The 21,971-nt window shown below is 38.6% G+C and overlaps 1 protein-coding gene across 2 annotated transcripts in view; it reads left to right on the forward strand.

Annotated features, from left to right (window-relative positions):
• Positions 1-13,490, forward strand: part of KCNN2 (potassium calcium-activated channel subfamily N member 2) — a 78,553-nt gene extending 65,063 nt beyond the window's left edge. For both annotated transcript variants that reach the window (XM_044446350.1, XM_044446352.1), the window contains exons 6-9: positions 2,643-2,753; positions 6,074-6,201; positions 11,966-12,035; positions 12,887-13,490. In XM_044446350.1, coding sequence (XP_044302285.1) covers positions 2,643-2,753; positions 6,074-6,201; positions 11,966-12,035; positions 12,887-13,174 — 597 coding nt within the window. In that variant the 3' untranslated portion in view covers positions 13,175-13,490. The remainder of the gene's footprint in view (positions 1-2,642; positions 2,754-6,073; positions 6,202-11,965; positions 12,036-12,886) is intronic.
• Positions 13,491-21,971: the final 8,481 nt, after the last annotated feature.

The following is a 21,971-nucleotide window of genomic DNA, read 5'->3' on the forward strand; positions in this document are numbered from 1 at the left end:
ATGAAATAACTTGATCTTAGATGTCACATAATCATGTTACTGCTGTCACAGAACCTGATGAATTGTGTGGGTAAATCAAAACTGCAAATTATGCTTTGTTTCATGAGGAGAAGCATTGTAATGTAGTAAACAGAGTACCCTCCTTTAACCTGGTGTCTTTCATATGTGTTCAACTACAAAACTCATCACCCACAGCCAGCATACAACTGTAGAGCAACGTATATGGAGGATACCAGTTTGGGGGCAGAAATGCACTGTTGGACTCTGAGCTTGGAAGCCTAGGTTCATAGGGCTGACCTAGGTCAGGCATGAAACTCAGTTTTATGAGCTCGGGTGAATCATTCCCTGTTCTTTCAGCTTAATTTATCTATTACCCTCCTGTGTTCTTAGGAGGGTGATACATAGAGATGACGTCATGTGCGGTTTTGAACTCCTTCAAGGAAGATCAGAATAAAAATATAAAAATAATTGCACCACATTCATTTTGCTGATAAAACCCCTGAAACTTAGACTCATAAAACAGAAGGGTTGGAAGGGACCATGAAGGCCACCATGTCCAGCCTCCTACTATTGCAGGATACCAAGTTACACCATCTCACTCAGGTGGCTGTCCAGTTTTTTTATTTGTTGTTTCGAAAGAACTGTTTTAGTGTTTTTAGTACTCTATTCTACTCCTGGTTTTTATTTGGTTTTATATGTTACAATATTCTTAATATTCACTGCTGATTTTATCTTGTTTTTTCCTAGGCTTTATTCATTTGTTATACTTATGTGTTTTGAATGTAGTATACCCTGTTTTGATTATTGAACAGCTTAAAGTATAATGAATAACTAAATTAATTCCATATATCCTATTCCATTCATGATATTTTATCACAGTATTGTCACCTTTTTAAAGGTGGTAAGTCAACCTGCAATGACAACGGAATGAAATAAAATGTACAAATGTATTTGTCCTATCATGTGTTAGCCAGCATTTTTATTAATTTTCAATAATAAAACATAAATGCTTATGAGAGTGCAGCAACCCTTCTGCACTGAGTCTGTTTCAAAGCACTTTCTCTAAAATAAATAAATAAATAATAAAGTGACACTCCATAGAATTATATCCAAGAATGTGTGAATGGACTGCCTCTTGTCCCCTCATTCTGCAGCCCCCTATATCCCTTCTAGATGTGGGCTAGAGGGACTTTTATTGAAGTCCCATTAATTACATTTGGAAAAAATTAAGCTTAACTTTCCTGTTGAAATAAATTGGCCCTAAAAGTGTTTAACTTCTAAGTTAAAGCAGTTTGTTATTACTGTTCTAGATTACATAAGGTATTTCATTTACTTTACAGAATAGAAGTTCAGAAAATTCTTGTGAAAAGCATGTCAGGTATCCATCTTTAGAAGTACTTCTATAGCTGCAATGTATTACAATAAAAATAAAATATTAATTTCAATCAAAATTTAATGTTTACAATCCCCATAAGCTATTATTAATGGAATATCAGCTTTTCCTCTTCATGGGTAATACACAAATGGATTGCACAGTATTTTACCTTTCATGGCTTAATTAGATTCAAGGAAAGACTTTTATTAAAGAATAAAGCTAAAGTTTAAACAGGTTACTGCTTTTATTGCATTTGTTCCTAATATAATTGTACTTCCTTTTTAACAGAATCAGTGATCAAGTATTATGAATAGGCTCAGTTAGGCTCATTACTGCTGTACAATAAATGTTAAATGCTGGTGTACCATTGATATTAATAATGCAACTTGTTCGGATGTCCATAATTTGTTTTTATGCCTAGCAGAGAAAACTGAAACTGCTAATGTCTAAGAAGGAATCAATAATTATTTGTCAGTGTCTTTATTTATCAATAGATAGAAATATATCCACAGAGGTTCTCAGATATTGTGTCCCTCTTTGAAAGACGATGGCTGAAATTCTGCATACTTCCCTGAAAGTATCTCAGGTATAGGGTTGTGCTACTCATGTAAATGCCAAAACCCACTGTATACATTAGCTGCTTCTCCCAGCATCCAGCTCTGTTACATTTTTCTAGTGGGTCTGTTTGCCTGCAACTGGATAGTTGTAACCTTCAGCCTTTACCAATTTATGAGGACCTGTCCTGTACTGATGGAGAACTATTGGCCAGTCGCTTGACATACAATTAGCAAAATTTTCCACTCTGTATTTCATTTTTCTTTCTCATTAATGCTGGGGGAGCAAAAGGAAGAGGAACAAAAGCCTCTTTGAACTACTGGAACAGTTATTGGCTCCACTGCTACCTGTGAAAAGCATCACAAAGGGGATAGAGTGCGGATAACCTGGAAAAGATGGAAAGTGCCATTAGAAAATCTTGAGTAAAATATTGTATAATTTGGGAGCCTTTGATCACAGCTATTTATGCAATTGATATAAACACATCTACCTGCCACTGTGGTGGAACATTGCCTGAGCTGGTAACTAAACTGGTAGTTTTGCTTTTTGCTTTTTTTTTTTTTTTTTTTTTTTTTTTAAAAGTTTGCCTTTTTTTTAATAAGATTTTTTTTTTTTTTTTTTTTTTTTTTTTTTTTTTCCTATTTTTTCAACAGTGTGCCTATTTTTCAATAAGATATTATAATGCTGAATTTTGTTTCTTTGCTCTTTCTAGGGTGCTGGTTGCACTGCGCTGGTGGTAGCTGTGGTAGCAAGAAAATTAGAACTTACCAAAGCTGAAAAACATGTGCATAATTTCATGATGGATACACAGCTAACTAAAAGAGTAAGTCATACATGAAAATTATGTATTCTCTTTAAAAAAATAAAAAGTGACAGTTTTATTTAGTTTCCCTCTCTCTTCTAGGGAAGATCTTATTGTTACTAAATTTTGATAGTTTGTGTCAACTGTAAGTATTTTGTCCAGTTCATGGTCAATTTGACTGCTATGGAATAGCATACTGGAAGTAAACCTCCAGATGCCAGGGGATGGTCCGAAGGTACATGAGGCAAAATCATGATGAATCTAAGCACATTCAAATAGATTATCTTGAAAATATCGGGTATGCTGCCTGCACTGCATCGTGGAAGAAAAAAATATAAATGTAACAAACTGGGAAATAATTTGGACTGAAGTACATGTATTGAGACATGTTAATTGAGTCTGATTATTGAACAGAACTACCTTCCTACCCAAAATATCATGGATCCATGATATTTTCTCTTGATCTATTTCAGTCATGATTTGGGCTGGATTTTGGCACAGAAGCAGCTTTAGTCACTCATTATGATGACCTATGTGAGTAGGGAGACAGGGGGAATGTGGCCCTGTTGATACTCCTGGATCTCTGAGCAGATGCTGATACCATTAACCAAGTTATCCTGCTGGGTTGTGGCTGCTATCTGAGTTGGAAGTGGGGGCACTTGGTTGGCTCACTTCAGAAAGTGGCATTTGGGGAATACTGCTTGGCCCCATGGATTCTTGAGCCTAGAGTTCCCCAGGGATCATTTGTGTCCTCCATGTTACTCCACATCTACAGGGAACTGTGGAATCATGGGGTACCTCCCATGGACTGCAATAAATATACTGATGGAACACTAGTTGTCCTTTTCATCACCCTTGCACAAGGCTGTGAATGTGCTAAATCAGTGCACAATGGCTAACAATCTGAATTCAGTACAGACGAGAGAGAGATGCTGTTAGTGGGTGTTCCCTCTGAAAGGAAAGAGGATATTCAACCCATTCTGGATTGGGTTGTGTTCCCCTTGAAGGTGTATATTTGTAGCTTTCAGGTGCTCCTTGAGCTACCTTTGCCCTTTGAGGTTCAGATGGCATGAAATACCTTCAGCCAGTGTCAGATGGTGCCCCAGGTACACTCCTATCTGGACTGGGATAATCTTGTTTCAGTAACCTGTGCTCTGGTAATCCCCAGGTTAGAATATCATAATGCCTATTTTTGGGGCTGCCCAAAGACTGTTCAAAGCCTGCAACTTCTGCAAAATGCATCAGTCAGATTAATAGCTGGGACCAGAAGGTCTATACAGATAACATTGATTCTGGCCTGCTTGTCTTGGCTGCCTGTATGTTTCCAAGCTCAGTTCAAGGACCTTGCTCTAACATACAAAGCCATACATAGCTTGTGCATGCAATACCTGTCACAGTGCCTATTGCAACCGAAGGCTGCCTAGACATTACACTCAGCATCTGAGCCCTCGCTCTGAGAGTCACCCCTGAGGGACCTTTTTGGTGGCAAGAAGGAAGAGGGACTTCTCAGTAGTGGCCCCCCAATAGTGGAAAAATTCCCCACCTGGCACCAGCTTTGTTACCTTTCCAGCTCTACGTTAACACTGCCCTCTGTGCTGAGACATTTCATGATTTTAATGCATTTGAGGGGCTGCAGTCACCTAATTTATTGAATGTATTTACCTTTTGAAAAGGGTTTTTAAATTTTAGTTTTATTTATTTATTGTATTTATATACTGTATTATCTCAGAATTGTGTACAGAATATACTAAAAATCAGGTAACGATCAATTTAAAAATAGATTTCAAAGAAACTTTTCTGTCATAAAACATCACATAACAATAAAATTTGACAGACATATAATGAAATAACAACAGGCAATATACGTATATTTACATAAGAACAACCATTCCACCTATACCAAAACAGTTTAAAAACCTATATAAAACTACATAGCATAATCAACCATTAAAATGGTGGGAAAATAAGAATGTTTTGACCTGCCACCAAAACATATATAATGTTGGTGCCAGGCGTATTTCCCTGGGGATCTGATTCCACAGAAGGGGTGCCATAGCCCCTTCCTCTCGTAGCCACCCTCTTTACCTCCTTCAGGGGTGGCTCACGGAAAAGGATGTAGGAACTGGGTAGGTATATATGAGAGACACATCTTTAGATATCCAGGCCCTAAGCTGTTTATGGCTTTATACATTAGCTTAAACACCTTAAAGCTGGCCCGGACTTCAAAACTGGTAATTGGTGCAGATGATACAGCACTGGGCTGATATGTTCACTTCCACTCATTCCTATCAGGAGACGTGCTAGTGCTATTCTGTACTAGCTGAAGTTTCTGGACTTTTTTCAAGGCCAGCCCCATGTAGAGTGCATTGCGGTAGTCTAAACCTGATGTTACCAGCACATGAATCACCACTGCTAGGTTCTACCTGTCCAGAAAGGGACACAGCTGGTAAAAAGACCAAAGTTGATAGAAGGCACTTGCACCTACACATGACATCTGAGACTCCAGGAGTACCCCAGACTCTGCACTCTGTTCTTTAGGGGGAGTGCAACTCCATCCAGGACAGGGCGAATAGCATCCACCAGGATCAGGGTTCCCCTTTCAAATAGCACCTCCATCTTGTCTGGATTAAACTTCAATTTATTAGCCCTCATCTAGTCCATCACTCAGTTCAGGAACTCAACCCCCTCACCTGGATTGGATGGACACTATTTAAATAAGCAATTAAATTAAATTAAATTAAATTATTGTTACTAAGAGCCAGTGTGGTGTAATGGTTAAGAGCATGGGACTGGGACTCAGGCGATCTGGGTTCTAGTCCCTACTCAGCCATGGAGCCAACTGAGTGACTTTGGGCTAGTCACAGACTCAGCCCAACCTACCTCACAGGGTTGTTGTTATGGGGATAAGATGGAGGAGGAGAATGATGTAAGCTGCCTTGAGCCCTTTGTCGGAAAAAGGCAGGATATAAATCAATCAATCAATCAATAAAATAATGAGGAGGATGCCAGACATCCTGTGTGTAGAAAGTTCCTGATGTTCTGTCTGTGTGCAGGTAAGATGAACTAACCTTACAGATCAAGGAGCTTGTTAAAAGTCATACATGCTTGCCAAGGTACAAGTTATGGGCAGTTATGTGTAGTGCCAAGGAAAGTGCCAAGCAGAGTCAGAAAATAAAGATAGCTTTCTTTCATTACATTCACTTCTTATACATAGCTGTCTGGCAGATCTCAGAAACAGCCATTCCTGTTGATATTTATAATAGACAGAGTGTACTTGAGAAAAGTCAAAAGAGACATATAATGCTATTTTTGTCAGTTCAGTGTTTTCTTTTGTTAAACAGGTGAAAAATGCAGCTGCCAATGTACTCAGGGAAACATGGTTAATTTATAAAAATACAAAGCTGGTAAAAAAGATAGACCATGCAAAAGTAAGGAAACACCAACGCAAATTCTTGCAAGCTATTCACCAGTAAGTATCATTTTGGTTTGTCTGTTTTGTCCTTTTTAGGGATGCTGTGTTAAGCAGGCAGGTTCAGTTTCCAGTGTGGATGTTGTAGCTTTGCAGGTGCAGACAACTGCCCCAAATCTACCCTGTGTCTCTGGGGGGAAATACTGTGTACCTAAATGTGTATTGTTTGAGTATAATCTAACCCTTTTATCCTTTACTCAAAATGTAACTCTTTGACATAAATTATTCCAAATGTGATTATTTGAAATCAGAATTGTGCTACTGCATTATACAGCATAGATATAAATATCAATAATGTGCTCTTCTGAGACTTGCAGCAAGTCTTATGGCTGACTAGGGATTGTTTTATTATGCTCACTATTAGTCAACAATGCTTCCTTGTATTATTCAACGAGTCGGTTTAATACAACTTTCTAAAATGTGTAATTTTAAAACCAAATATTCTACCAATGTGCAATCTTTCTTCATGGGTGAATATTGTTATAATTTCATTTCAAAATTATTGGTCCATTTGCATATTAATACTGTTGCTACAGTAAGGGTTTATACTTGCTGAAAAGAAAATGGAAGATTCACTGGCTTCACTTTGGTACCTCAGAAAGACCAGGCCAAATCTTTAGAGCTGAAATAATTTTCTAATCTTTGGAAACTGCAAGGTATAATGGGAGCAGAGCAGAATCATCAAGATATTTTCATCTCATGTCTGCCTTTTGGGAGTGGTCAGCCATTGTTTTGTCAGGAAACAGGAACACACTGCAGCTTGGACCACAGGAAACTGGTGGCAGATAGGAACTGCTACAGGTTTCTCTTCTCCATTTCCCTCCTCTGCAGCACATAGATCTTGGGAATAGATGAAAGCAGAAGGTAAGAGCCCTAGTAGAGATGGGTTTAAGGGAAAGAGGCCCACAAATGGGCTTGTGACCTCAGACTTCTGTCTCTCAGCTCCAGAATCTATGTGAGATTATAAATACAGTCAGTATATTTTGTTTCTAATCAGTATCCAGGTCGGAATCTTATATCAATGAAGTAAATACAGCCTGACGAACCCAGAACTAGGCAAGGTGACACACAAGGAAAAGACGAGCCAGTTCAAGGTAGTTTTAAAGAAAGGTGGCTCCATTTGGATATAAATCATGCTTTATTATCCTGAGAATGAGTCACAGCAAGGCTTTACACCAATTTACACGCTGCTTCTCCCCCCCCCCCCAAAAATCTGGAACAGTCACAAAGATGAGATCAGAAGCTTCAATTTCCATTTTAGATTAAAGTTGAACTTGAACTATGAACTTTAAGTGGTTGTAAATTTTAACTATGCTTTATGGAGTCAAGATAGCTTCAGAAACTTTGAGGTTCATGTGTTTCAACAAAACAAGTGTTAATTTTAACCAGAATGGACTTAAATGTCATGACTAACTACAGTTAATCAAAAATGGAAAAGTAAACTTCTGAACTTGTCCTAGTGGCCACAAGGTGGAGGAGTGCAAGATCCAAAGGTTTCCTGTTTCCTGTTCTTACAGTGCTTAGCTATGGTTTAGCATTACATCTGCATGAGGACCATGTGCAATTCTTTTCCACTTTCTGGCACAACTGGTGCAACATGGAAAGTAGGCCATCTGAATGGTCCCTATATACAGATCTGGGTGTGGCCTGAGACTCATGGATCTCACCATAGAGTTGATGTAGTGGTACCAGAAGTAGAAGTGGAGAGAAGTTTCCTAAATGACTCATGCTTCTTTTATTTTGCTACTGATCTGATCATGTTAAATGGTTGCACTATTATTTCCATTCTCGGATGAGTGATGAGGGTTAATTCACTAATAGCTATATGGTAAACTACAGTATATTAATTAATATAATTAAGTCTATATTAAATCAGTTTAGCCAACATTTGTGGTTTAATTAATTATATAATTGATTGATTGATAATATTAATTGATTGATTCTATATTGCTATATTAATGCTATATTAATTCAGTTTAGCCAAGATTTGAGGTTAAATTTAGCTAACCAAAGAAAATAATGTGTCAGAAATGAATGTATGGGAGAAGATATTCCGACAAAAAATCAGTGGTATAGATATTCATTTGCTTTGTTGCATTCTTTTATTACATTTTGGAGTGTGGAATCTTTATGTGGATTGCAAAAGATAGAACAGTTGCCTTCATTCATATATTGCAAAGTTAGTCACATGGTCATACCTGCTTGCTGGGAATCCAATGGGGCTTGCTACTCAGTGACCATGTTTAGAATTAGGCTACAGCCCCTATACTCCATTAGAACATAGTTCATGGATTATTACTTCCTTTCATGTCACAGTGGAAAAACCCTAGGAATTGACACCAAGATGATTTCTGATAAAAATGGAATAGGGAGGCAATTAACGTCCTTGTGATTGTTCTCATTTGAATAAAATACGTTGCTTTAGGGTTGCTTTCTAACCTTATTGTTGAGGTACTCCTTGCTAGGAGTATTTGAATTGTTTAAAATAGATTTGAATCTTCTCACTTCTTTGATAAAGGCTTATACTTAAAACATAATATAACTTTATACCATTCATGTCAAAACTTCATAAAGGTACTCTTCAGTGTAATTGAGTAAGAAACTCAGTAAAACCATTCCTGTCATGGTTATTTTTCCTTGTTATGCAGAGTCAGGATTCTGTTTTACTGCCAAACTTTTCATTTGTTCAGCATCTCTTGGTCTCCAAGTCAAATGTGTTAAGCGTTTTATTCTAGCAAAATAGTGAAATGTCCCCAAAGCTATTGGATATTAGTTTTCAGAATCTTCTTTTTAATTTTACATTTATACCTGATCCCAATGTATTTTTTCTTTTTTAATTCATAGCAGTATATTTTTCATTCATATTTCCAAATATTTTCCTTTAACTTCCCTTATCTCCTTCCTAAAGTATGAATTCAAGTCTCAAATCAGGAAGGCTGAGCAGGGAGATCAAACTTGTGCATTGAAATCACTGGATGCCTTAGTTTTAACATGTGATAATTAATTTTTCATCGCTATCAATTCTTTCCATGTGTGAATGGAAGTTGGGATGCAAAGTTAAAGTGTTTAGGTATTACCACTGTTATCATTCTGTATGTTTGCGCCAAGGAGTATGCAGAGACACTGCTTATTTTTGAACATGGTAAAACATGAAACCATGACTATAGTAATACTACTGCATTGTCCTGCATCTTAATTGGGCTCAGCCTTTGTTAACCTCTGACCCAGAGAACAGTATTGGGAAAATGTGTGAACTGCAGTCTACATGACAGAGCACACTGTGCTCAGCTGAAGACCACCCCATGTGTTGGTTTGTTTTAGTCTATTTTACAGTTTCTTTTCTTTTGTTTTGTCTTTTTATTTCAACAATGAAAATAGAGCTCGGAAGTAAGTTATGTGAGCTGTTCCTTTAAAATTTGCAGAATTTACCACTGTCTGCATGCAACAAACTGATACTTTATTTGTGAATTTCAATAGTCTGGTTGCTACTGTGGAACTGCAATCCAAAGTCATGAATTTCTTCTGTGATAAGTGAAGTTCAGAAGGAAGGAATTAGATTATCAATATTGCTTAACTTGCAGAGAAAGATCTGGCTAGTCTCATTTTCAATCTGACTGTCGCAGCTAAGAAATTATCAGTTTATGTGTTTGCCTCTTCCAAGTCATGTCCATAGTCATAACCTGAAGAATACAAATCCCCCTTATTAAACATATATTTGCAAAAAAAAAAGCTTAATATTCAGCACAAAAAGCTGCTTTTTGCTATATGTCTTCAAAAGTTCATCTAAGACAGGAAAGAAAGTAAGAAGGATGTGAAAACCGTACCCAAAAGGTCACTAATTGGCTTTTTTCTTTCAAAAATAACCAATGATTTGTTTATAATACCCTTCCAAATGTTTGTATGGACAAATCTACATGCCTAAAGATCTACACATCTAAAGGTCTATATTAACTGGCATTCTTCTTTTATTCTATTTTAGTAACAAATCTTTCAATCTCTCAGAATTCTTGTGTCCTGTACATAGGTTCTACCTGTGAACGTGGGTCCCTCTTCCCAGCAGTAAAGCTGAATTTGTGTGACTGCAGCCATATGTTCATTCATACTCATTCTCCCCAAGAAATTGAATGCATGGTACTGAAATGGAGGGCTTTAGGCAGAAAATGAATCAATTGAGTACTAAGATTGTGAAGTAGACTGATTTAGCTACTGCTAAAAGAAATTATTAGAAGAAATTCACCAGCTTATTTATGGTGAATGAATGCATGGGTGCAATGGCACTAATTCAGGACAATCACATTAAAAAAAGTAAATAAACGGATACCAATAATGAATGAGAGCTGGCATAATCGTCTGGAAAGAACAGTCTGATATCTGTGCCCAAATTCTTAGACTTCTATATTGAGGTGTACCTCTTCATGTGTTAACACATGGAGCACAAAATCATGGATGTTACAAACTGAATAACTTCCTCATACATCAGTCAATAATAGATTGTGAAGAGAGGGACATGTTGCTTTATATACCCAAAGTCTATCATTGCCTTTATAGCCTTACCATGCTAGAGGTACAGAATAACAAAACAGAAAAAAAAAATCTCCCGCAACCCTCCTGTAATTCCTTTACAGAGTTGATGCCCAGTAAGCACAGAGTACGCTTAGGTATAGGGCCTCTCAATTTATTTTAATGTAGATAATAGTTTTAGTGTGCAATAGGATGCACACATGTAAACATGCCTGCTTCACTAAAATGAATGGGAAAACCTGTTCTGAGTGGAGCTCCATGTGTGTGTGCTTTGATGTGAATATGGAATTCTGGATTGCATTTTTTGTGATTTGTAAGAAATACATTTAAAAGGAGGAGCTACCTATATCTGTTTAATCAACTCACAATTATGAATATTAGTGAACTTTTTTTGTTCTCATTCATTTTGAATCCTCAGAAAAAAGGATGGCCAGGCACAACCTTTTAAGCAAACACACATGTTCATAGTTCATTGCAAAATAATGCATCTTGTTTTTCTTCTCTTGCCATGCTCAGCTAATTAACATGAATGGAATTACTTAGGCATAAAGGGAGGAATATACTCAGGAGTCTCTTTTATAGTATGCATATATGATAGTTCACAGTGTTCAAGTTAAATCAGGAACAGATAAACAAGTCGACTAAACCAATTAAGAAGGCTGTTATGTGCATTCACAACATTAAGATAGTAAAACTAATATTGTAGCAAAGTTGCTATTTATTTAGCTGCTGGTCAGATAAAAGCTTTTAAAAATTAAGAAGGAACTCACTTATCACTGTATTTTCATCAGGTTCAAACACCTCCTAACCAAATCCATTTCAAACTGAAGAGGGCTTATACCTGTATCTAATCACGTAGGCATAAGGAAGCAGCTTATTTACTAAGGCAATAATGAGGAAACTTAATTGTTCATTACTTCCTATGCCTACTTGCCAGGATACTGGAGCTTTAAGGAATGTTTTGGCTTTCTTTCATACACTATGAATAAATCCTTACCTCCCACTTTGAATTCAGCGTTAACCATGGCAATTAGTAGTCTCGGGGACATCACATTTTCTTGCTCTCTCTTTCTTTTTTGCGGTGTTAAGGAAGCATGCTTTTCATTGTAAGACACATAACCTATTATAACTGTACACAAAGTATCCAAGACATTGTCCATGCAGTTATCTGTTTAGATGCATGCTATTTCCAAATTTTATTAGCAGGCAAAAAAGCTCTCTGACTTGGATTTTCATCTTTTAGATTACGAAGTGTTAAGATGGAACAGAGAAAACTGAATGATCAGGCAAACACTTTGGTGGACTTGGCAAAGGTTGGTGCAATAGATACAAATAGACATCAGTATGTTTTTCTTTATGTTCATCTAAACTATGAGATTCAAGAGAAAAAGCAAATAAATGTACAAAAATATTAAAGGAATTACAGATATATTTCTAGAATTATTAAATATAACCTCTTTCTTGCAAGTCCTCGAGTTCTACTTAATACGTTGCTGCTTTTGTTCCCCTAAAGATGGCCAAAATGTGGAGGAGCTTGATAGACATGGTTCTCAGAGGCATAACTAAATTGTTAAGGTGTGCATGTAAAATACTTCTGTGTGCACCTAAACTTAATGTGCCCTCAGAACAAGCACACCTCTAGCCTCATGTCTTCTGATGTACCATTTTCACGGAGCTGAGACAGACATCAGCTTAACAATAGATGTACACACAGTGGCAAGCATGTTTGGCCCCAGATCATGTAGGCAGAGGCTCTTAGATAGATGAACCTTAGTTTACTGTTGTTATTGAGAAACAATAAAATCACAGTAGTCCTAACAGCATTTCACAGGCAGAGAGGTTCTTCAGTTTTCACTGTAGATAGCATTGGTTAAACTGAGTCATGTTTTTGTATCTCCATACGTCTGAAGGATTTTCCAAAGTACCTACATCAATGTTTGCTTAGTGTTTGAGTGTTCCATTAAGCAATTGGTAGCTTCATGTATATGGATAATAAAGCCTGGAATAAAAACACATTGTGGAGCAGATTTATCCTGGTTATGAAACAGGTTGTTTATGATCTCACAGCGCTGCATCGTTCTAGAGGTGAGCAAAATGCAAGCATTTGCAATGCAGAAGAATCCTGTTTTTGTGTAATTCTTCTACACTTTCCTTCTTCTTGCAGACACAAAACATCATGTATGATATGATTTCTGACTTAAATGAAAGAAGTGAAGATTTTGAGAAGAGGATTGTGACTCTGGAAACAAAACTGGAAACATTAATTGGTAGCATTCAAGCTCTCCCTGGACTGATTAGCCAGACAATTAGCCAGCAACAAAGGGATTTCCTTGAAGCTCAGATCCAAAACTATGATAAGCATGTTACCTACAGTGCGGAACGATCAAGGTCCTTATCTAGGAGAAGGAGGTCTTCCTCCACAGCACCACCCACTTCATCAGAGAGTAGCTAGAAGAGAATAAGTTAACCACAAAATAAAGACTTTTTGCCATCATATGGTCAATATTTTAGCTTTTATTGTAAAGCCTTATGGTTCTAATCAGTGTTATCTGGGTTCTGATGTCAGAATTCTGGAAACCTGAACACAAAGTTTTAGGCCAAAATGAGTGAAAACTCTCTTTCTCTTTTTCCTTCCAGATGCACAGTGAATGCACCTAATATTGCTATATAGATTGTTCCTCCTGTAATTTCACTAACTTTTTATTCATGCACTTCCAACAAACTTTACTACTACAATATACAGTATAATAAAAGGGTTAATTTCTGCACATAGTTGCTTGGTCACTTTGACTTTAACATTCCCAGTTCTTAATACTTTTTACAGAAATGTTGAAACTCTATCAGATATTAGAAGGCTCATCCTATATTACTGTCCAAATACGATCTTACTTCACTTACTTTCTATGCAGGAAAAATGGGGCTAATATGTATTAATTTGTTGTCTTTGGCTGCCATCCTGTTCTAGTTAACTTTAGTAAGACCACATATGCCTAACTTGTGCAGGATTCCAGCATGTTTGAACATTTGCTGGGTCACAAATGGAAAATCTGCATGTCCACCAGAACAGTTTACATTGGCTTTATGGTAGCTCAAGAAGCCAAACTGATAAGCCACTCTTTAAAGTAGTGCTTTGAAAGTTTAGTGGCAAGAGCTGCTGCACCAACACCTTTCCTCCCCATTCCCACACCCCGTGATGCCTGCATGCTATATGTTCTTCCAGGTTATTTATGACAAAGGCAAGAAGGCTCATCTATACTATGCCCAGCCATTCCAGAAGTTTTCAAATGTGTTTATATGACAGTGGGTGGGAATTGCATATATTTATGTTCTTGTTAAGAGAAAATCTCAATTGACCAAAAATGTTTTGGGCTCTCAATATATTGTGTGTCTCTTGTGTGTTGGTGTAAACTCTCCCATTTATGCAAACTTCTCAATATCTGTACATGGTGCTTCATTTAGGTAAACAAGTTCGTACATGATGTTGGAAGTTGAACGCCTATATATAGACACATCCAGAACTGTCTGCTCTCTTTCGGCTTGTCTTGATGCTGTGAAAAACATGCCCCCACCACAGAACAAGTGTTTCTAGATTCATTGTATTTATATCCACTTTTGTTCCCCTGCCAAGGTAGCTTATGTAATCTTCTTCCTCTCTATTTCATCCACAACACCCTTCTGAGTGAATGACTGACCTAAGTCATCCAGGGAGCTTCATGGCCGAGTGGGGCTAGAACCTGGATCTCTTAAGTCCAAGTGAAACACCCTGCACCATGCCGGTTCTCTAAATTTGTCTGGATATATTCAGTTGTGGCCATATTAGCCTGCAATGTACAGATTCACATTACAAGCCAGTTGTGAAAGCTGACGCAACTGAATGCTCGCTGCCAAATTTGGAAGGCCCTCTCTCTTTTGAACTGCTATTGTTGACAGAAATACAATAAAGGTATATTTCTGAATGTGCGCAAATTGCCAAGGGCAGTGCCAAATGCAGCATTACTGGTAATACCAATTACATTGTATCATTTCTAGGAAAACTTGTCATGCCAGCAAGCACAGTTAGTATTTTGGTAGATATTGGTTACATTGGCACAATGTAATCTACATGAACTGTACTTTTGCACTGGTTACTTTCCAGTGAGTGCAATCGTGTATCTCTAGAAAAGCCTGATGAGACCCCGCCATCTGTAAAAAGGCAAACGGGGAAAAGTACCTTTGGTCATCCCTCCACCACCATCAACCACCCTGCAAATCACTCGTGTATTTGGGCAAGCATATACACATGAACAGTTGGAGAAGTGCATAAAGGAAAATGCAGCAGGGGAAACAGCACAGTCCTTAAGAAGAAGAAGAATCATTGTATCATCCAGTGAAATTCCTATCCTAAATTGCTTTTATTTCATTTTTTTAAAAGTTATATAGCATGGAAACGCTGGTGTTCAAGAAACACAAATGAAAAATCTCTTATTTTCTCCTTCATTGCATTTAGAATCTTAGAATACCCGGTTCAGTGTACCCATTGGGAAATAATGCAATTTATAGTAAGAATGTGTGCATCATGGTGTTTAAGACTAGGAGCTAGGACCCAGGGAAGTTCTAGGTACAAATTTCACCTGAGCCATGAAATTAACAGAAAGCTGTAGATAAGTATTCCTTTGGGACACAAAATAGGCTGGCTGAGTGTGTGGAGGACCTTTTGAAAATATAATACTTGGCTGGCACCTATCTGGGTTTTTTTTAATAAGACAAAATATTATGCAAATGCATTATAAGCCTGTTTATGATTTTTCCAGACTCACAAGTTAAGTATAAACCAGCTTATCATTCATCCAATGTGACAAAAGTATGATAAACCAGTTTGATTTTTTTGGTCTGACAGCAGCTTTCTAAGCCATTTTATGAGGTTTCCAATTTTACAAAAGCATCCTAAACCTGTTTGTGATTTTTCCTCTTGTCACCAATGCATTATAAGCTACAGAAGCTAAATTCACAAATTATATACCCTTCCCCATCTCTCATACAGGAGCATTTTTACATAGTGGAATTGTGCCAGGCTGGGCTAGCTCCTCAAAACCAGCAGAGAAATGGCACACAGAGGCTGGCTGGCTGCTGTTTCTGCCCACTCTCCATTTCCCCTCTTTCCCAAGGTTGACTGGCTGGCTTGATTCAGGCAGTAGGCCAACCAGCCAACCATTGGGTGCCCATTGGGTCATCACTCAATGGCACCTCCCTGATGGAATGAAGAAGCCCTCTCTTATTGGCTACCCTGAAAAGCATTTCCCTTTTAGGGAAAGGCTCCTTGTGTGCATATGTGCTTTTCTTAGAACTATGAGGCTGTGCAGGATCAGGAATTGCTGATACCAGTGTGGCAATGTAACAGTAGCAACCAGCCATTCCAATGGGAAGCCAGCAGTGGTGTGACTTGTTATGTGCATGCAGTTGCAGAGGCTAGGAAATTTATCCCCCCACCCCATAACTGGAAATACCCCAGAAGAAATGTGCACAAAGATAAATAGTAATTTTTGTGTGAACTTTAAAATGAATTCTTGAAGTCTGCAATGAACTAATTTGGGAAATGAGAAACTGAAAGAAACCAAATTTGACAGATTTGCTCATCAGTAAAACCACAGTGTTAACTGTTTTTATTGGATATTTTCAGTATTGGCTGGGAAAACAGAGAACAGGATCTGGGAAACTGGCAGCATTAATGTGGGGCAAATGCCAAAGTTCTCACCCCAGATATCATTTGCTCCTAATGAGTATTAACACCAAACCCTCAGAAACCCTTGAGGGCTTCTCCAAGCATCGGGCTGTCCATGCGCTATGCCACTGCTTCTGCAGCACCCCACCTTGGCTGCCCCTCCAAGGGTGGAGGAAATCACCCCAGGGAATTGAAGTGCTTAAAAGAAGGAAGACCCCTGTAACAACAGGAAAGGGTATCAAGCATCCCTTCTTTACTGGGAAATTATGTTCTAGACATATTTTCTTGCCAGGGATCATGGAACTGGACTGCAAGCTCTATCATCCCTGGTAGGAAAGAGAGTGCATAATCTCCAGCTGAAAAAGACGGATCTCCAAAGCCATCTTCTACCCGCTAATCACACCCTCTGTTCCCAAAGAGAGGGCTGGGGAGGTGACAACATGCAGAAGAGGGTATGCAGAAATGGGTGGGATGCTCCTAAGTTTGCTTCCTGTAACTTGAGCAGGGGTGCGTGCATAATGGGGCACCACTGCACTGAAGGTTTTCCTCGTTTCTAGTACAATCATTAAGGAATATAGCGTAAGTGCCAACTGGAAAATCTCATTTTCATTTGTAAGCTCATGGAGTGCAGCACACCAATGAATAAAGCAAATATTTCTAGCACTACATTGATTTATACATGTCTTTTGTGCATTTGACTTATATTAAGTCACACTTTTGGTCAGTCTAGTCACACTTCTGGTCAGTATCATCTGCTGTATTCAAAGGACAGTAGTTTTCCAAGACTTCAGAAGGGTCTTTTCAAGTCCCAGCTGGCGATGCCAGGCAATGAACCAAGGACTTTTGCATGCGAAGCATGAGCTCTGCCACTAGGCTATAGCCCTTGCCTGTGAGAGTAAGGGTGTGTAAGGAATAAGATTATATGCTAAGACGATCCCCTCTGTAATATGTAAGTTGTTGTTATTGCAATGAAAACAGAAGTTGAATATGGTTTGCTGATGCCTAGGTTTCTGAATGCATGCCTAGGTTTCTAAATTAACCATTCTTTACTCCAACAGGATCTAGAAACATGTAAGTATGATAACCTTCTTTTAATAACAATTATTTCTGATCTTTTGATCAATACACCACCTGAACTTATCTATACACTTAAATAGTCCTCTCAATGAATGCTCCAGTTTGTTTGTGTTTTAAACAATTAATGCTTTGATATTATATTATATTGTATTACATGATTTTACATTTATTTTTTTCAGTAAGCTTCACTGGATAAGTTTCAGTAGAAAAACAGAATATATATTTGAATTAACTTTTTTTCTGTATACTCTTCAATCACATTTTTATTTGTTTGCTCGTCATTTCTGTCAAGCCACTGTGCGTAAATTGCTTCCTTGACATGGCTTGCTTCCCACCACCCCATTGCCAGTGTGTTCAACTTGGAAATAGTTCTGATGATGCACCCAGCTTGCTTAGTCATTATAGGCTCTGGGGTGCTTTAGAGGGTCATGTATAACACATTGGTTGTGAAGCACACAACTAATACTTCTCCCACATGCAACCACCATTCCAAGCTGCCACATGGCTGATACACTGGAACCAAAAAGCAAATCAAAAGCAAAAACAGAAATGTTTGCCAGCCCTGATAAAAAGAAGGAAGAAAAAAGAAACGGAATTGTGCTGTGCATGTGTCATTTCACATTTTCAGCCTATGCTGTAGCGCAATCATGACTACAGGAAAAAACAAAGTTTGGTTCTGCTGCCCTGATGCTAAGCGCTTTTATTTGGGAATAAACACTGTATTCTTGTAGAAAGGGAAAATATATATTAAAAGTAAAAGTGAGCACCTATAGCCATGTACATGGCTGGCCAGCCACTCCCGGCTATAAAATGTTGATAAAGGTAGGAAAAAAGAAAGGCAGCTCTGGCAACAGCAGTCAGTCTCAGCTAGTCTGGTGCAGTTCCCAGATCTGTTTGCCGTTGCTCCATCACCTGTTGTTCTCTCGCATCATCATTTAGGCTGCTCCCTGGATTACGAGGCTCCGGACCTTAATTATACCCCCAGGTACATCTCTCCCCCTTCCACAACATACACAAGTCATCTGCGTGCATGAGGCATGTACTATCACAGCCATGATTTCACATGAAATTGACGCTTCACTCCCATGAACTAGCAAATCACAAGCCACTGTGTTTACCTTCCCAGAATAGAATGGTAAGCCTTCCATGAGCTATGGTGGATATCTGTTGCTCTTCCTCCTTGCAATGAGAGCTGAAGTGGAATTATGTTTATTGATGGCAGCATACACACATCTTGGTTTCTGCAATAACCATGCTCTGGCTTGCTCTAATAGGTTCCAGAGATCCAGAAGTGTCTCCCATCTGCTCAGAAGCCAGCCTGAGTGAGCCTTGCATTGCTGCCTGAGTCATTATCACATTCCTTAGCTTGTGTAAACAGATATGATTGCCTGCCTCTGTGTGTGTGTTTCACAATGGTTGGTTTATTGACCTCAGGTTTTTTTATCATCCCTGCCTCATTCCTCCCTTCTCTTCCCATACCTCTGTATATGAATGCTCAAAATGGCCTCATGGTGTGTTTTGGCTCTACTGTGCCTAGTGATCCAATGGTGACGAAGCCAGAGTTTTCATGTGCATCCAATATGAAGGGCAGGTTAAAAAGCATGTAAAACCTGGCCATCTCTGGCCATCCATGTGGACAGGAAGGATAGGAGCACACATATTCTGTTGGAAATGAAAGGACAAGTAGTGTAGTTTCAGTAGTAGAAATATTAGTGATGCATAGCGTACTTTTCACCAATAATTACTATACATCACTGCTCAGAATAAAAAGTGATTCTGAAATGTTCATAGACTCATAGAATGGTGCAGTTGGAAGGGGCCAAGAAGGCCATCAGGTCCAACCCTCTGCTGTTGTGTTTTCAGTCACAAAGTCATGCCTGACTCCCCCCCCCCCCGTGACCCCATGGACACAGCATACCAGGTTCTCCTGTCCTCCACCATCCTCCAGGGTCCACCCAACTCCACGTCCATTGCACCAATGAGTCCATCCAGTCACCTCAACCTCTGCCATCCCCATTTCTCATTTCAATCATTCCCAGCATCAGGTTTTTTTTTTCCTGCTGTTACAGGTCACCAATTAACCAGGACCATTAAATAATTTCATGCTAAAACACTAAATAGTTTTGTCCTTTCATGAAACTATCAAAAGCAGTCGGAAGTAGAAATAGAGTTAGGGCACCTATTTAAACTTATTAAAGTGTTAAGCTTACTGCTCTCTTCTCTAGATGTGTTATAATCTGCTGAAGACAGACAGCAACGCAGTCTGCCTTGAGATGTGCCTTTAATGGAAAATAAGTTGAAAGGTAGCTGCTGAGCCCTCCTAGAGAAGACCTTGCAGATGGGATGGTCTAGTTATTTGCAAATCCAGCATGTTTGAGATATAAGCTGAAAATTGGTTTATTTCAATAATTGAGCAAGAAAGTGTAAGTGGTAGTAGAGACAGTAAGGAGGAAGGGAAGTTCATGAGATATTCATCAGGGAATTTTGGGAACTGAATTTACCTAGAAATTCACCATCTATCCACGCTTTCCACAATCAGGTACCCTTGGGTGTTTGGGACTACAAGTCTGAGCATTCCTGACCATGGCTTTGATGGATGGGCTTAAAGGAGCTTAAGTATGAAACTACCTGGAGGGCACCAAGTTGGGGAAGTCTGCTTTAAATCAAAGACAATTTCTTTCAGCTCAGAAGAAAAGAAATATGTTTTATTTTGGTTTTATTGGGTGCAAAATCTTCACTTTTTGCCTCCCACCAATTTAAAGGCAATTCTCAGGGACATGAGATGAATATTTCCCTTACCACAGCCAGGCTGAAATAAATCTTGAAGGTAAAGGTGTGCAACAGCTTGGTCAGACTGCAATGCGGTCCATCTTGAGATGTGCCATTAATGGTGCACACATTGAAAGTAAGGTTGAGGGCATGAAACAAGAGGTTGCGCTGGAGTAGAAAAGTGAAACTAGCTCTAGGGAGATAAAATGGGAGATAAAAGTAAGATTTCCAATGGCAGGGGAACAGAGGAATCCAAGTAAAAATGGAAGATAAAAGCCTGATCTCCAGAACTGGGAGATAAAATGGGACATAAAATCAAATCTTAAAAAATAGAAGATAAAATCTCCCAAATAGAGATAAAATCTCCAAAATAGGAGACAGATGGTGACAGATGGGAGATAGAATCTACAAAAAGCTAGCTCTCCGAAGATGAGGGAACAGAGGACTGTGAGTTCGGTGGTGAGGCTAGCGGCATTCCAGACACCTCCCTGAGTCCTTCCTGGGACACCCGATTGCAACTAGGTATGGCTTGGACAAGAAAGTCAAAGATAGGTTGGAGTTATTCCAGCTGCACCACTCTGTCATCTTGTACCAAAGAGCATGATATCCTCTAAGTATACTAACCCAATGAGCTAAAAACGTTTTGGGGCAGACCCTGGCTTTGATTTAACATTCTAGGATTATCCTGCAGAACTAAGATCAATATAGCTTGTAAACAAGAGGGTGGTTATATTCATCCTGGAAAAAAGAGCTCTTCAGCTGCTGATTTAGACTGTAGTCAAGTTTTTTTTTTAATTTTCCCCCAGGGAGTTCAAAGAGAGATCGCTCAGGATGTTACTGATCCTATTTTTGCCTCCTGTAAACAGGATTTCATATTTTCATATTGTTAAAAAAAAAAGCAAAAGCAAAATTCCCAACCCCTGTTTAAACAGAGATACAGTAAACAAATGAAATATGTGTATACAGCATAAGAAGTCATGTCACAGCTAAACTACTTTGAATACTCAGAAAATTGCTGTTTGCCTCTAGGCCTTTGCTGCACACATTTAACCAGTTCCTTTGAACTATTGGGAGCAGCTTAAAATCTCTTTGCTAAACATAGTATATAATAGGTGCACTACTGCAGGCCAGCAGGGGCAAACCTTGCCCACCTGAGGGCCCAGCCTAAGCCATTAGGGTTGCCCAGAGGACCACGCTGCTCCCCCCGCCCCACTCCAATTCTCATAAATTCAAGTACCTCCCCTAAGGCTAAATTACTTGGTGTAAGAGATTTTAGCTGAAATGAGCTGACCAAATCAGACATGATGTTAAATATGCCTCTGCATTTAATGCACATACTTAAAAATGCAAATAGCAGCTAATGGGATAACAGGGTGCTAATGGGAAGTTTATTTTCAGTGCAATTATTAGCTTAGGAAGAGTGAATTTCATGACGACTGCTGCAAGGGAGGAAAGGATTAGTCCTCATTTCCATGCTAGGATCACAATAATTATAACTGGGTTTTTTTAATCAATCTATGATGTGTGCCATTTTCATTCCAATCTACCCAAAAACCAGGGGAATGAGATATAGTTTGAGAACTCCCTTTCCACACAAATTTTGACCTATCTTTCTGAAACTTTCCAGATTTCTTACTTAAGAACACCAACACTTTTCCAAAGAGTATTCTACAAAGAACATAGGACTATAAATAAGCACATCCTC

This window comes from Varanus komodoensis, unplaced genomic scaffold, assembly GCF_004798865.1.
Source record: "Varanus komodoensis strain SLA01 unplaced genomic scaffold, ASM479886v1 scaffold5, whole genome shotgun sequence".
In the NCBI taxonomy this organism is placed as follows: domain Eukaryota; kingdom Metazoa; phylum Chordata; class Lepidosauria; order Squamata; family Varanidae; genus Varanus; species Varanus komodoensis.